The sequence below is a fragment of the Leopardus geoffroyi genome, chromosome A1 (assembly GCF_018350155.1).
Source record: "Leopardus geoffroyi isolate Oge1 chromosome A1, O.geoffroyi_Oge1_pat1.0, whole genome shotgun sequence".
NCBI lineage: Eukaryota > Metazoa > Chordata > Mammalia > Carnivora > Felidae > Leopardus > Leopardus geoffroyi.
Genome location: NC_059326.1, coordinates 126,957,406 through 126,972,930, shown reverse-complemented (window position 1 = coordinate 126,972,930; position 15,525 = coordinate 126,957,406). Strand labels below are relative to the sequence as shown.

Below are 15,525 nucleotides of genomic sequence, written 5' to 3'. Positions count from 1 at the left end.
GAGCAATTGGATTTGGGCTTGGAGTTGGGGATTAGGGTCACAGGTTGTCAATCTAGAACTCACATGGATGTGATGAGGCAGGTGATGCCGAGTGATTAGGTGGTAGCTTTGGAGCAGCAGACTGAGGCTGGCTTTGAGAAAAATTGGCCTGGCTGTAGAGGTGAGTATAGAATTGGAAGGAGAAAAGCCAAAGAAGAAGAGTTAAGCACTTATAAGGACTTAGGGTTTTGGGTCTGAGACAAATAATGATGTGATGCAGTTAAAATAAAACATGATATGTTACACACACACACACACACACACACACACACACACACACACAGGATAAGCCTGGGAGTTCAAAAACTATCCCATAGTGGGATAGTTGTTATAATCCACATCATTGTTTGTATCATCATCATCACCATCTAATATCTATTTGTCACTATGTATCAGATGTTTTAAGTGCTCTGCATATATAATCTTATTTAGTCCTCATAATAACTGTTCTGGTTATTTGTTGCTATAAAATAAATCACTTCAAACTTAGAACTTAAAATATCAATTTGCTAATTTTTTATTGTTTTGTGGGCCAACTGGGCTTGCTTAAACATTTTCACTTTGATTCCCTCATGTATTGTAGTCAGATGGCAGCTAGGGCTAGAGTCATCTAAAGGCTCCACTGGCAGGATGAGTAAGATGGCTTCTTCACTCTCAGGTCTGGCTCTGGGGCGAATGGCTGACAGAGCTAGAGATTGTCCAGGCACACATCTGCTCTCCCTGTCTCTCTCTCCCATCCACCCCACTCCCTGCCCCCACCTCTCTTCAGCCTCTACCTAACATTAGCATGGGCTTTCTCATAGCATGGTAGTCTTAGAATAGTCAGGCTTGCTAGCGGGGTGCCTCAGGGATCCTAATAGCACATTCAAAGTAACCAAGGTAAAGACTTCAAGACTTGTGACAGCACAACTTGTTGGTTATAGAAACCAGCTCAGATTCGACATAGGGTAGGATGTCTCATTAGGAGGCATCTTTGGAGACTAACTACCCTAACAACCCAATTTTACAGGTGAAGAAACTGATACGCTAAGAGTGAGATCATTTGTCAAAGATTATGCACTAATGGATTTGATACAAAGCCTATGTACTTAGTACCTGTATGAACTTGGAAAATCGTTTTCTCTCTCTAGGTCTCACTTTATGTGGAAATCAGGGAATTAGAGGAAATGATATTGAAGATGCTTTCCATTTCTCTCAGGGTTTAAGCCTGTCGATTTAGATTATAGGAGTGGGGATGGGAAGGAACAGACTAAACAAAAAGGCATTTTATAAAAGAAAACTTGGTAGTAAAGTTGACAGAGGGAAGGTGATACAGATGGGGAACACATTAGGGTTATTCAGAGATCCCATTAGATGATTTATATTAAACACCTAATAGTGGCTGACTCACATGAAATGCCTGTTGAATGGTAGCAAAGAGACAAAGATTTCAGTCTGTGATACTGGGAGAAATCTCAACCCACTGACTGAAATGAGAGCGGTTATAATAGGAACTACTTAAAATAAAAAAATGGATCCATCAATTCTGAAAAAGTTTGTGATGAGTAGCAGGGCATTTGACAAGGGAGGGAATCTTACAAGTCACTTGGAAATACAGTGCTGAAATTCAGGTTAGAAGCAGTCACTGAAGAGCGTGGCCTAGGACAGAGTCTTATGGATATCCCAAGCTAGCGGATGAAAACAAGAAAGCAAAAAGGCATGGTCAGAGGAGTGGGTAGAAAACCAAAGCAGTTGACAGTCCTGGGATTTGAAGGAGATTAGAGAGAGTACATCACTGAACACTTGTGAGAAGTTAAGGAGAGTGAGAAACAAGGAAAGAGGAACACCTTTTTATTCTGAAGGCAGTTTTAGTGACCTTTTGGGCGGGGGGGGGGGGTTAATTTTTTTTATTTTGTAAAGGATTAAGAGGAATGTGAGAAATTAACACAACAGGTGTTAAGTGCAGCTGAAGACTTTGGGCGCCAAGGACCATTACACCTTCAGAGAGGCAGAGTAGAACATGGATGTTTCCTGCACTATCTAGAACAGATAAACCAAATGCAGGAAAACTGAAAATTGCCAATATCAGCAAGTCACAGAAGCACAAATCAGTTAAGTGTGTTGAGATGGGGATGAGGTAGAACCAACAGAATTTTATGGTAAAATAGAGTAAAAGCTAGACTTTCCTCATTTTTTTTATCCATAGGTCTTCTTTAGTATACAAGGTACAGAATAATATGACCCCAAATCAAATAGAAAAGATTGTTTTCTTTGAAAAAATTTAGATTTCTTATTTAAGTCTCCTTACAAAAGGCATGATTATTCTTGAGATCAATGTTGTATTCCTCCAAGACCCCTGTTAATACCTTTCTTAACTTTGCGAGCAGTCATAAAAGTGTTCTCGTCTGGTCAAAATACAGATCTTGAAATCTGTACACCAAACTCTGCATTCTTTAACTATACACAGTGCATTAGCTTTCAGTCCACCCCCCACCACCAGATTCATGATAAATTATACCCACTTTTAGATTTTTAGGGTTGTGGAGCTCAGACACATGTAAAAATAGAAACAAAAGGAGCTGAGAACAGCCATGCCCCACGGGTGAGGAAATGTATCATTCCCATTTTTAAATTCTGGACATTAATTGTATTTTATAATCACAGTATGCTTTTATGTTGGATGGAGGGAGAACTTTGGTTATATCTGTGTCACCAGGGGGAAGCCACTTGTCTTGGATTTGAGAGAAGGGGTAGTTAAAATGCCTAATGGCCATTTTCAGACCAACTTTTATTTTGAAGGAAGCGAAGAAGTCAGAGAATATTAAAATGCATAGAAAGGACTCAGAAAAGGTTGGAAATCCTTATTTAAGAATGAACTATGAATTTTGAAAAGTTTTATGGTCTATATTCATCACTGGGAGAGGGAAACCCCATTCATCTTTTCACACGGCAGCCTCAGCTGTAGGGATATCATTATTAAATGGCGTTTAGCAGAGGTGAAGAGAAAAACCTCCCCCCCAGAGATTTGCCCTTGCCAACCAATCAGGAAGCAGCCTGCTCTGAATCCACACCCCCCTGCCCTGATAGACCCGGGGAAGGAGTGTGATTGGTGCATAGTTGGGCTTTTATGGGAGGGGTTTCTTGTCACTCTTCCTGGCTTCCCCGCAGTTCCTTATTTGGTAGCTTTTGACAGAACTAGTCTTTCTTGCAGCTAAGCATCTTGACATACATTATTCATTAAGCCCTGGAGCTCAGGGAGAAAAAGATGCAGACCCTTAGATCTTTAGATATTTCTTTATCACATGAATTTTCTTTATTCAGAATAGTTGTAGAATTCTGTTCCATTCTGGAGTTTTACAGATGGCATGTGTTCAATGGGAAGACGGCTGGATGGGATCTAATGAAAGGCTTTCTTATGTATACTTAATTACCAAAAATCTTCAAAAACCCACACTCTCTGTGGCTTGCGGATATTGTTAAAGTATCAAGGTTTTTGAAAATATACATATTTTAGAACTAATTGTCTCTTTATATAATCAATCAAAAATGCCTGAAGCAAACTATTTACTGTCAGTGTCTTGGGGCTACATAAAGGTAAGATTTATTTAGCTCCTAATTGCTCTGATTACATAACTGATAGTTTTAATAAATTACTATGGCATTAAGCTTTAACAGTCATTTATTTTTTTCCCTTAGATGTGAGTTACAGAAGTAATGTGTGTTTTTAGTGGTCAAGATAAGGAGAAATTGTATAACTTTTATTAGCTATAGTTTGCATGTTAAAATATCTTTTCATTGGTTCTTCGGTTTGTCATGTTGTATAGATTTGAATTGTGCTTTTAAATATGAAGGTAATCATACAAAATTAATGGAAATAAATTACTGGGACAAATTAATTATGCTGGTGTATGGGTTCCAATTCATATGTAGCACTTAAAGTTTATAAAAATTAATTTGTGGCTCTTCCTAAAAATATATCACTTTGACCCGATGAGTGTTCTTTTTTTTTTTTTTTTTTTTTTTTTATCTTCAGATACAAAAGCTCTAGGTGACATTAAAAACTGACATTTCTTAACTATTTGGTATATTATTAAAATGAAAACTGGCTTATCTACTTGTAAAACTTGAAGAAATATAAAAGTTCATATGATAACTTTTGTTAATCTCAGGAAATGAAGTAATACACTGAATTTACTAAGATTGTATTCCTTCTTGGCAAGCCTCATGCCTGCCTCATGATAATGCTAGCCTGGCGATCCTATCTCTGGAATAGAAGCAGGAGGTAGAGAAACGTTTTTCAGTCCTAAATGAAGCATCACTTCAAAATTTGAAATCTATTCTTAAACATTTGAGCCAATCACAGTACATATTTTTAAGAATCCTTTTCTGTTACTTTAAGGAGTCTCAGATTGAAATATTTTTCATTTTCTTTGTTTCTTTTTAGAGGAAAATATTCTCCTTGTTGTGAGATTTACTTGCATTCTAAGACAACTTACTTCATTTTTAGTTATCCAAGGAGTCACGATTCCCCACTTCCTCTAAAATCTATGGATGGCCCAGATATATTTTAATTGTTTTTGAAAGGTACAGACTTTTATTATTTGAATTTTGTTAGCCATTTTTTGGCTTAAGAAATTTTTAGTACGGAAAAGTATGGAAAGTAATAAAAGAAAATCCCATAATCTCCCTACAACTCATCTCTTAGCTTTTAGATAGCTCATATTTGATATGTTTTTGAAAGGCTTCATATTTGTATTATGATTATGAACAAGACCTCCAAGAATGTAAATAAATAATTATAGTGCTTATCTTTTTGAGGAAAATCTTTGTTTATGTTTTAATAGTATACTGCTAAAAACACCTAAGGACAAATATAAATATATTTATTCTTATGCATTTTGAAGGATTTCTTTTTATACAGCCAATGCAGTGCTTATTTTAGCTTTTAATGCTGATATACACCAAACTTGCAGTGTATCACAGTGCAGCATTTTCAAATGATTTTTAGTAGAATATTGGTTGGGATGGGGTGGGGCGGGGTAGGCATTTTCTTAATGTATGACCTTTACCACCTTCTTAATTATACACTAAGAGAATATAAAATGCAGCCAGTACATTGGCATGAATACAGAATTACAGGGATTATAGTTAAGAATACTTTATATGGAAACCAATTTGACAATAAATTTCATATTAAAAGAAACTTTAATTTTTTTTTATTATTTAATCTTGCTTCCTCAGCAGTCTTAAATGTAGAACATAAATTGGAAAACTGGAGTTTAAAAGCAAAATACAGAACTTATTTCAACTGCATTTTCAGCTTCCTTTATGCTTTACATGCTGCACTCATTCTGATGCATAATGAGAACAAAGGATTTGAAAGCATTCACTTAAATCTTAATCTTTTTTTTCACTGTTGGAACAATAATTCCATATATTATTTTGTACTATTAAAGCAAAAACAATCAGAAGAACTCATCAGCAGCAAATATGTCGAGGTCACTTTTTAAAATATCTAAATGCTCAATTAAATTGTTTTGCATTTTCCAACCAGTTTCTTTTTTCTTTTGTAAAATCAGTTCTGTCTTTTATCTCTTCTAAATCTGTAAATTGAGAACTGTAACAATGTTCTAGGAAAACCACATTTTATTACCTTTTCTAATCATTTTCCTCATGATAATTTTGTATAGTTAACCTAGTAAATGGTATGTAATTATCTTAAAGTGAGAGACATTCCACTTACGTTTTAAAATGATTGTTGAATCGTTCAGTGTATTGTTCTTTAGCACAGCCAACCACACACTCCAAAACCATATTGTAAGATCAACTACCAGTTGTGAAAGCGTTGATGGTAATTTTTGTGATTATTAATTTAGCTTTCCTGAAAGTTTTATATCAACAGCAAAAAAAAAAGGGGGAAGCAATTTTAATTCCTTTTAGAAAATGCTCTTATAACTTAATGACTCTTTGAAAACTGTCTTCAATATCCCATACCCGTTCCCTTGGGAAGAAAGAGAATTGTTTAAAATACTGTCTATTGTAATCATGTTAAGAGGAAATGTTGCCTTCCTAAGAGCACCTGACAAACCCTGGTAGAGATAAAGGTGTGCACTGAAACATTTCTCCACCCACACTTCTGGGTTTTGAACAAAAGCATAAGAGTAGTCTTGGAGTATATGTATATGATGCAGATACAATCAGTAGATAATGCAACCTGAAATTTATCCATCTGTAGAATAGATTTCCTTTCACTGGTGTTTTTTGCCTTAGTTATACCTGTAGTGACTGGCTTTTTTGAGGAATTACATAAGTGAACTGCCGGAAAAATTAAAATTCATTATTTATATTATTCCAGAGAATCCAATAATTTGTGTAGCACACCTGCAGTTACCATGTACTTTTTCTGCAGGGCATATATGGCAACATATTCCTTATACCAGGTTGCTTGCAAGTTAGAAGGTAGTTTTATGGAAAAACTGGGTCCCTGTCTAACTTTTCCAATTGTACCCTCCCCGACTCCCAAGCTTGCATCATATTTTACTTACATGGAGAGAAATGCATGGAGGGCAGGTGGACAGCAGCTGCTGTAGAGACTGAGAAGGGGGGCTAGGAATAGCTGAAAGCCCCTCACAGCCCCCCACCTCCTCTATAAAATAGACTTTGCCATGCAGGCAGTTGTAGCATGGACAATTTCAGTTCAAAGAGATATTTCATTCAGTATATGTTTTAAATGTTTAGCAGACTCTCTTTGGCCTTGTTTTGCCTAAAGAGTAGATTTTTCTGAGAGTTAATTTCATTAATTAAGCAAGGATCTACTTGTCTTTGGGCCTTGCATGTTGAATTATTGTTCTCTTTTTGAATCATGATGATTATCTCCTATGTTATTAATATCCCAAATTACTTTTGGGAATGGGTAGGGGAGCTAGATATTTCTGTGTATTTTTTGTGGGCATAACTATAGCTAAATCTTCGATCTGTCCTGGAGTGATAAAAATCAGGTATCTATAAAAGGCCCAGTGACCTGGGAGATAGAAGGAACTCACTGAGGAGCATCTCCTATGTGCCCGGCAAAAAAAAACAAGACACTTTCTATTAACTCATTTAATTAGTTAATAGCTTATAACTTTAACTCAAGAAAATATAATGTTTTGAACACTATCATAAATGTCTTCCTGAATATTCTTAGGAGGCCGCCAGTTTTTCCCAGGATATCAGAATGTATAATACTGAGTGAAACCAAGCAGCAGCCTGTTTTGTATACTGCCTGATGACAACTTAAAATATATACATATAAATGTGAGAAATAATACATAGATGGAAATATAGGTAATTATCTATGGTTATCTCTGAGCAATTGGCATATACATGATTTCTAATTTTTTCTATATAGCTATCTAGATTTTCAGTATCATGTATGCATTTTATAATTAGAGACAAGTTATTAAGAAAATACATGAACAAAAAAAATGATCTTTATGTTCCTGAGTTTGAGAATAAGCTCCTTAAACCTGTAAATTAATGACCAGAAAAATTTATACTGATTATGGTCAATTCTTCAGTTTTCTCTACAGGAGAATATAAATATACATTTCTTACATTCAACAGTCTGTTGAAATATTTTTATTGATCTTTTGTGATAAATTCCTGTATCTAATCTACATGGTCAATAAGATGGACTTTGGAAGTGATTTGCCAAATTATCTTGAGTTAGGACACCTTGGTATAAATTATCCAGGGAAGCACGTTTTTTTTTTTTTCTTAAATTCTAATAAACTCAATACGGAGTTAGAAATTACATTTCAAACATCACTAAATAGTAAATTCACTACTCTCTTTTTTCCTAGATTTAAGTGAGAATTTATGGTGAGATTCAAAATTTTAAAGGCTACTGAATATTAGAGTAAAATGTGTTTTGACTTTTTTTGATCAAGTATCTAATAGTAACCCACATAATAGAAAAAAATTATTGGTTCTGTTAAGATAAATATTAAGGCATATTTAAATTAAAGGCCCATTTGGGCTATTTTGGGAATCAAAGGGCAACACTTTAAGAAACAGCTGATGGATGGGAAAGCATGAAGTCTTTGAGAATTTTGGAATTGGGTATTGCCATGTGATTGTTGTAAGTTAATTCCAGTGTTTTTTAGGATAAAATAGTCACCATGGCATCAATAAAATACATTGTGAAGAAATGAAGTTGCGTATTGAAAATGGACCTGTTTTGTGTTTATGTGACTTTAGAGATATGGATTGGGAAATCCCATGGATTCTGGGAAACAAAAAAATCTTATACCTTCTACTTGGAAAAACTTTAAAAGGAAAAATTATATACTTATCAATTCAGATATTTCACTTCTCCATAATTCTGAAAGAGTACTCAAATCTATTCACTTTTGCTTTGGGGTAAAAGATGTTTTAACCTCTGACAAGTATACATACCAACTTCTGCAAATGACAAATTAATTGATAAATCATGTTCTGTTGTGTGGTAGCATATTTTGTGTTTATAAGTTAGGGGTTTTATTCCTTCTGTAAATACTAATAATACACCTTAATTTTTTTTTCCTTTTTTTTCCCCCTTAACTAATGTCCTTGAGTGTCTAAATCTGTGTGGTCCAGTATGGTAGCCACTAGCCACGTGTGGCTATTTAAATTTAAATTTAAATTAATTTACAATGAAATAAAGTTCAAAATTCAGCTCCTCGTTTTCACTAGGTACATTGCAAGTGCTTGATAAACGCATAAGATTAGTAGCTACTGTAAGGGACATCTCAGATTCTAGAACTCTCCAACATTATAGAAAGTTCTATTGGATGGCACTGATCTAAACTGTCAGGACAGTTTAAAAAATCTTTGGGCATGTTTTCTGTATGTTACAAGTATGTTTATGTTACCTCACTTACATTTTCCTCTTCTGTTATTTCATATCATTTTTCTGTTTTTCAGTTTAAAAGGATGCTTAATCGGGAGCTCACCCATCTCTCTGAAATGAGTCGGTCTGGAAATCAAGTGTCAGAGTATATATCAAACACATTCTTAGGTGAGAATAATAATTTAAATGCAATTTAAAAGTTTTCTTTTGTGGTGTTTGTTTTTGGAGGTAGATTGGGGGCACTAACTCGTTTTGGAAACCACACAAGTGCTAAGAATTCCATTTGTTTTCATTCATCCTGTTAGTAACTTGACTATCTGATCCTCTAAGCTTTGAAATCTAAGGTGATAAAGTACATTTTTTTTTTTACTTTTATTCAGAAGTTCAGGGATTCTCTGGATTCAAGTTATATATTGCCAATTTTTTCAAAGCACTAAGTGTAAAATGTATTTTATAGAGAAATCTATGCATACATTCAGCAAGTTCTTGTTAAATGCCAGACATTGCTGGGCACTGGTAATGATAAATTAGAAAAGGTCCTTGCCATCAATGAGTTATAGTCTAATGAACACCAAGCTCTAAATAAACTACAACTGCTAAAGAAAAGCTTGCTGATAATAATAGTTGAGAATAGTTGAGAATGCTTTGTACACCACCCCACCCTACATCCACAGAAAGAAAATTCAGTTGGTGAAAGTCAGTAGTGTGAACGTATCCTTGATTTGAATGTAATTTCGAAACAAAATTGCTGTAACATCTAATTAGCATTTTCACTAAACAGACATTTATTGAACACATGCTATGTGCAAGGATGAGTTAGAGGAGCTCACTGCCTTGAAATAGTGGATGAGTAAACTGAGGCATCTACTTAGGTCTTTTATTTGAAAATAACAGTTGAATCTGACAATTATTTACCACATGCTATTGGTGGTTCTCTGTGCTCCCCTTGTTATATCATAACCATTATCTCACTATGGTACAGAAAATATAAAATAACAGAAACAATCTAAGCCATTCAAATATATTGTGTTTATCCTTACATTATGACCCATTTCACTAAGCCCTTAGGTTCACCCAGTCTGTTTTTATGATATTTCTGTATGAAGTTCCTTCCTTTTCAAAGTAGGTATTAAAACTGGAATACTTAGTGGGCAAGAGCAATTTCTAAGCCACTAAGTGATTTCAAATAGGGACAGAGTTGATGAACAGTTGAAATAACCAATATGTTCTGCTTTATCCAACTCTGCTATCGTAAGTCTTGCAAAAAAATTTACTATGACCTTCTATCCAAGTAGTAACCACTCAATACATTTGAAGTTAATTATTTTGCAGTGGGATGTACTTGCTTAATTTTGTGCTTAAGGGTATCATACATAGTAAGTCCACATCAATAGTAAATGCTCAACTTCTCTAAAAGAAGTGTTTCTTGAAAACATTTTCTGGAACATACAATGATTAATTAAAACCTGTTCAGTTATGGATGTTATGATTAAAAAGTAATAACTCACATTGAATTCATAGTAAATGTAGAACATTTTCTAAATTTCTTAAGATAAGCAACATGAAGTGGAAATTCCTTCTCCAACTCAGAAGGAAAAGGAGAAAAAGAAAAGGCCAATGTCTCAGATCAGCGGGGTCAAGAAGTTGATGCACAGCTCCAGTTTGACAAATTCAAGCATCCCGAGATTTGGGGTTAAAACTGAACAAGAAGATGTCCTTGCCAAGGTAAGATGATTTTAAGGACTGTGATCATATTATGCAGGGATGCTTTTTAATAAATTTTGATAGATTCTCTTTTAAATAGATGGACTAGTTCATTAATTTGTGGGGTTATTTTCTTTTGGAAGGTGGGAAAGTACTTTATAAAGTTCTTTATAAACTTTTTGGGTATTGGGGCGCCTGGGTGGCTCAGTCAGTTAAGTGATCGACTTTGTCTCAGGTCATGATCTCATGGTTCATTGTTTCAAGCCCCACATCAGGCTCTGTGCTGACAGCTCAGAGCCTAGAGCCTGCTTCAGATTTTGTGTCTTCCCCTCTCTCTGCCCCACTCCGCTCGCGCTCTGTCTCTCTCTCTCAAAACTGAATAAATGTTAAATATAAGTAAGTAAATAAATAATTTGGGTATTATTTTTTTTTTTTTTTTTTTTTTTTTATTATTTTTGGGACAGAGAGAGACAGAGCATGAACGGGGGAGGGGCAGAGAGAGAGGGAGACACAGAATTGGAAACAGGCTCCAGGCTCTGAGCCATCAGCCCAGAGCCTGACGCGGGGCTCGAACTCCCGGACCGCGAGATCGTGACCTGGCTGAAGTCGGCCGCTTAACCGACTGCGCCACCCAGGCGCCCCAATTTGGGTATTATTAATATGTGGATTTAGACAGGTGGTTTGGTTATATGTTTCTTACTTTTTTACATCTACATTTGATTATTCAAGCTTAAAGATTTAGAAATCTTTTATATCTTTTGGGTTTCAGAATAGTTAAGGTTTTGTGAACAGATTTTATCTATAAAAGAAATGCCTTGAGATTGGTAGTCAAGGCATGTAAGTAACGTTGTATTGTCAAAGTCATTAGGTTAAGCCATACTATGCAGTTTTCAGTACATTTAAGTGGGTTTACCTAAAGTTTGCCTGTACTTACACGGTGCATCCATTGCATTTAAAATGAATCTTTTTTTTTAACTTAACATTATTTTTGCTAAAGTCAGTAATGTTTAAATGACCATGCTCATTGATTTGTGTTCTACTTCTGCCTCATAATTTTTTCAATCTTTATTTAACCCCAGGAACTAGAAGATGTAAACAAATGGGGCCTTCATGTTTTCAGAATAGCAGAGCTGTCCGGTAACCGGCCTTTGACTGTTATCATGCATACTATTTTTCAGGTAACATGGCTAAATTCTGTCACCTTTCCTTTTTTTGGTGATACAATGTCTAGTCTGTGAAATGTGCTTGTGTTTTATCTTCTTTACTAGTCACCCTCTTTTGCTTATTTTGATACTTTTTTCTTATTTGCCCCATACCAAGGGACACATGATAACAAAGGTTAGAGTGTGGGGTCAGATACAACTAAACCATTTTGTTATTGTTCTTCCATTTAAGAAGAGGTCATGTGGGAAAATTCAAGCATGATTTTTAAAAATCTACATGACTTCTTGCAGCAAGAATGGAGTGCTAACTAAAAAATGAATAAACTTCTTGTTGCTGACTTACCTTAAATTATATTTTCTTCAGTCATTGTTTTTTGTACTGCTCTCTTCTCCGTGTCCGCTTCCCACTCTTGATGAGCTTTTGCCCCAGCTGAGAATTAGGATATAAATGAGGAGTTGAGGCTGTAGATCCCTCGGTACTGGCCTGGCATAGTCCAGCTCTAGAGACCATTTTGAGTTCCAGTTGGCGTGATCCACTAGCTAAGGCAAGAATACTGGATTGAAGCTGCTTTCATGATTATGGAACACACATTTTTATAGTTGGCAGCTCATTCCCAACAGTATACCTCTTGAGGAAAGCAATGTTGGGCCCCAACAGGACAACCCTACCCTGGTTTTTTCCCCAACGTCCTTGGATATTCTCAATTGTTCCGTTTTCTTCACTAGACACTGCAAGAGTGCTCTTTCCATTTCTGGGTTATCCGTAGGTGATATTGGGTATGGTTTTTCTGTTAACGCACTCTGTGGAAAATCTTTTTATGTAAAACCAAAATGTGAAGAGGATTTTCTTTCCTACAGGAACGGGATTTATTAAAAACGTTTAAAATTCCAGTAGACACTTTGATTACATACCTTATGACCCTGGAAGACCATTACCATGCTGATGTGGCCTACCACAACAATATTCATGCTGCAGATGTGGTCCAGTCAACACATGTGCTGTTATCTACACCTGCTTTGGAGGTAAATCTGGTTTCTAAAACATTGAGACCATTAACCTGCTGTTCTTAAGCATCTCTTAAACATTTATACTGAAGGGTATGCAGGGCAGGAAATAATTGGCTTCATTGGTAGTATGTTGAGTTACAGGGGGAAAATTTGTTGTCAATAAACAGTTCAGTCTTTGATGAATTTTGCCTGTATGAGTTAGTCAGAGATTTAGGGATTCATGTGTTTGTGATACTGCTTTGAAATGACCTAGTGAACATTCCATAAAGTACATCTGGCTTATTCAGTTTCATTTATTAGTTTTTTGAAATTTAGTCTGATGGCTTTTGTATTTATAGTTGAAAGGATGATTATTACTTATAAAATGTAGACAGTGCTTTGATATTTTTCGTAGAATTTTTCAGAAACACATCTTTAATTCTTCCTGATTTTAAGAATGTTTTCCATTGAATGCTAATTAAGACAATTTGATTTCCTTAATCATTTGGGGAAAAGATTCCCTTTTGCTAATGTATTTTTTAGCTCAGATTGTTTTCATTGTATAATTGTGTTCATACCTCACCATTTGAGTGAGTGGTTCTCAACTGAGGAGTGGTTCTTCCTTTTTCCTCCTACCCTGATCCCCCAAGGACATTTGGCAATATGTGGAGATAATTGTTGTCTGTCACAACCTGACAATAGATGGTACTGGTGTCTCATGGATAGAGGTCAGGGATCCTGTTAACAGTACTACAATGCACAGGATAGCATCCCACAACAAAGAATTAATCTGGCACCAAATGTCAATTCTGCTGAGATCAGGAGTTCCTGGTTTGAATGAAAGAAAATAATCACTCTTGTCATTAATTTTATGTACATTTTCACGATATCCTTAAACATCTTAAATACTTCTACAATAAGCTGTTAAATATTTTGAAGCTTCATTTTGTTTTCCATCAAATTCTAGAAAGTAATTTCACATTTGTATATACTTTTAGTTTGTATTATTGCCGAGTAATAATGTTATTATCTATACTATCTGGTTTTACAGGCCGTGTTTACAGATTTGGAGATTCTTGCAGCAATTTTTGCCAGTGCAATACATGATGTAGATCATCCGGGTGTGTCAAATCAGTTTCTGATCAATACAAGTGAGTAAAATTTATTTTTGCAAAAAAAAAAAAAACTTTCCTTTGTACATTTGAGACTGAATGAGGGTCTTTATAAACTTGGGATGTTTCCAGAGCCACAATGTTCTTTTGAGATGTGTAAATACACATTTTATTGATAGTGTGTGTTAATGTAAACCAGCTCTAAAAATGATCATTCTGTCCCAGGAGGCACATTCATGTCGTGTTTGGAAAACATCATTCCAGTACTTCTCTAGAAATATTGTGTCAGTAGACAAAGGTAATCAGAAGTGGAAGTTTGCAGAAAGATTCAGATAGTTGTATTGTCTCCCTGTTTAAATAAAAATAGGAAAAGTTGTAAGAATTCATGTTAAACCTTCTTTACTTTATGGAGATTGTCACTGAATCCTCTTCAGAGGCTATGATTGCTCCTCTCCACCACCACCACTCCCACCTCCCTTCCTTTTTCCGTCTTCTCTGGAGGGCTATAGGAACATCTCTGATGTACTGTCTCTTCTGATTTCTCTTTTATGTAAATATTTTTAACCATTAAATTTTTTCTCGTGACACCTTAACAACTAAGTTGTCGCTAAATTTATACATAGGAGGAGTGGTAGAGACTGTCTAATATGGACATGTCTGACACACAGCTGCATAGAAAACCTTGGTAGGGAATGTTTAGGTAGTGCTTGAGCTATGACTTTGAAAAGAGGTTTTAGTTTTACAGAAATTCTGTTCTTTGGGTAATTGAAATTAATTAGTAAATGATTTAAATATACTGTTATTTAATTTCCTCCCACAACAGGTAAATTAGTGTTATAAATTTACTTTTGTATACAAAAAAATAAATTCAAAGTTGTTAAAAGAGTTTTTTTTTATATCTGTGAAAAATCTTTTCTTTTTTTTCTAGGAGTTTGTAGATAATAGCCTTCTCATGACTAAAGAAGTCAAACTGTGGCATCTTTTCATTCCCCATTTATTTCCTATACTTTGCTGCAGCCAGATTTAAAGAGACAATTTAAATGTAGCCTTAGTTTGAGAGATTTAACTTAGATCTTTAAAATTGTATCAATTTTTATATCTCAATTCACCTCTCGACTACTTTGTAACAAAATACACCTTAGTGACTCATTGATATGTAAGAGGATTGGGAAAGTCATGGATTTCCTGAGAGGTGTGGTTATTCAAGTACATTTTAGAAGTCTGGTTTATGAAGTTATTTACCCAGGTTTAGGCAGACTAACATTTCATGTTCCAGCTATCTTATGAGAACCTATGATGGGGTGCTTTCAAGAGTCATCAAAGCATTACTAAGTATTAACATCTTAATATTAATACACATTAGATGCAGGTATATGAGTTTATAGTATCAGTGCTGAGGGTTGACTGTCCTGAGAAGAGCAGAGAGGTCATACAGTACAGCTTACTGTATGCTGGCACTTTTCCTTAAGCTGACATGATTATTTGGATTCTTAGGCATGTCTTGTTATGTTCCTAATTTTACAAATTTTTAATACATAAAAATTTTGTTTTAATGTCTGCCTTTAAAAAGGTATGCAGGGGCGCCTGGGTGGCGCAGTCGGTTAAGCGTCCGACTTCAGCCAGGTCACGATCTCGCGGTCTGTGAGTTCGAGCCCCGCGTCAGGCTCAG

At 35.3% G+C, this 15,525-nt stretch overlaps 1 protein-coding gene across 12 annotated transcripts in view; it reads left to right on the top strand.

Annotated features, from left to right (window-relative positions):
• PDE4D (phosphodiesterase 4D) overlaps positions 1 to 15,525 on the top strand; it is a 1,416,267-nt gene that overhangs the window by 1,387,996 nt on the left and 12,746 nt on the right. For 11 of the 12 annotated variants that reach the window (XM_045493932.1, XM_045493941.1, XM_045493924.1 and 8 more), the window contains 5 exons: positions 8,965 to 9,058; positions 10,443 to 10,615; positions 11,674 to 11,772; positions 12,616 to 12,780; positions 13,796 to 13,895. In XM_045493932.1, coding sequence (XP_045349888.1) covers positions 8,965 to 9,058; positions 10,443 to 10,615; positions 11,674 to 11,772; positions 12,616 to 12,780; positions 13,796 to 13,895 — 631 coding nt within the window. Of the gene's footprint in view, positions 1 to 3,254; positions 3,613 to 8,964; positions 9,059 to 10,442; positions 10,616 to 11,673; positions 11,773 to 12,615; positions 12,781 to 13,795; positions 13,896 to 15,525 lie in introns of those variants that run through there. The other variant, XM_045493984.1, reaches the window with a different exon arrangement.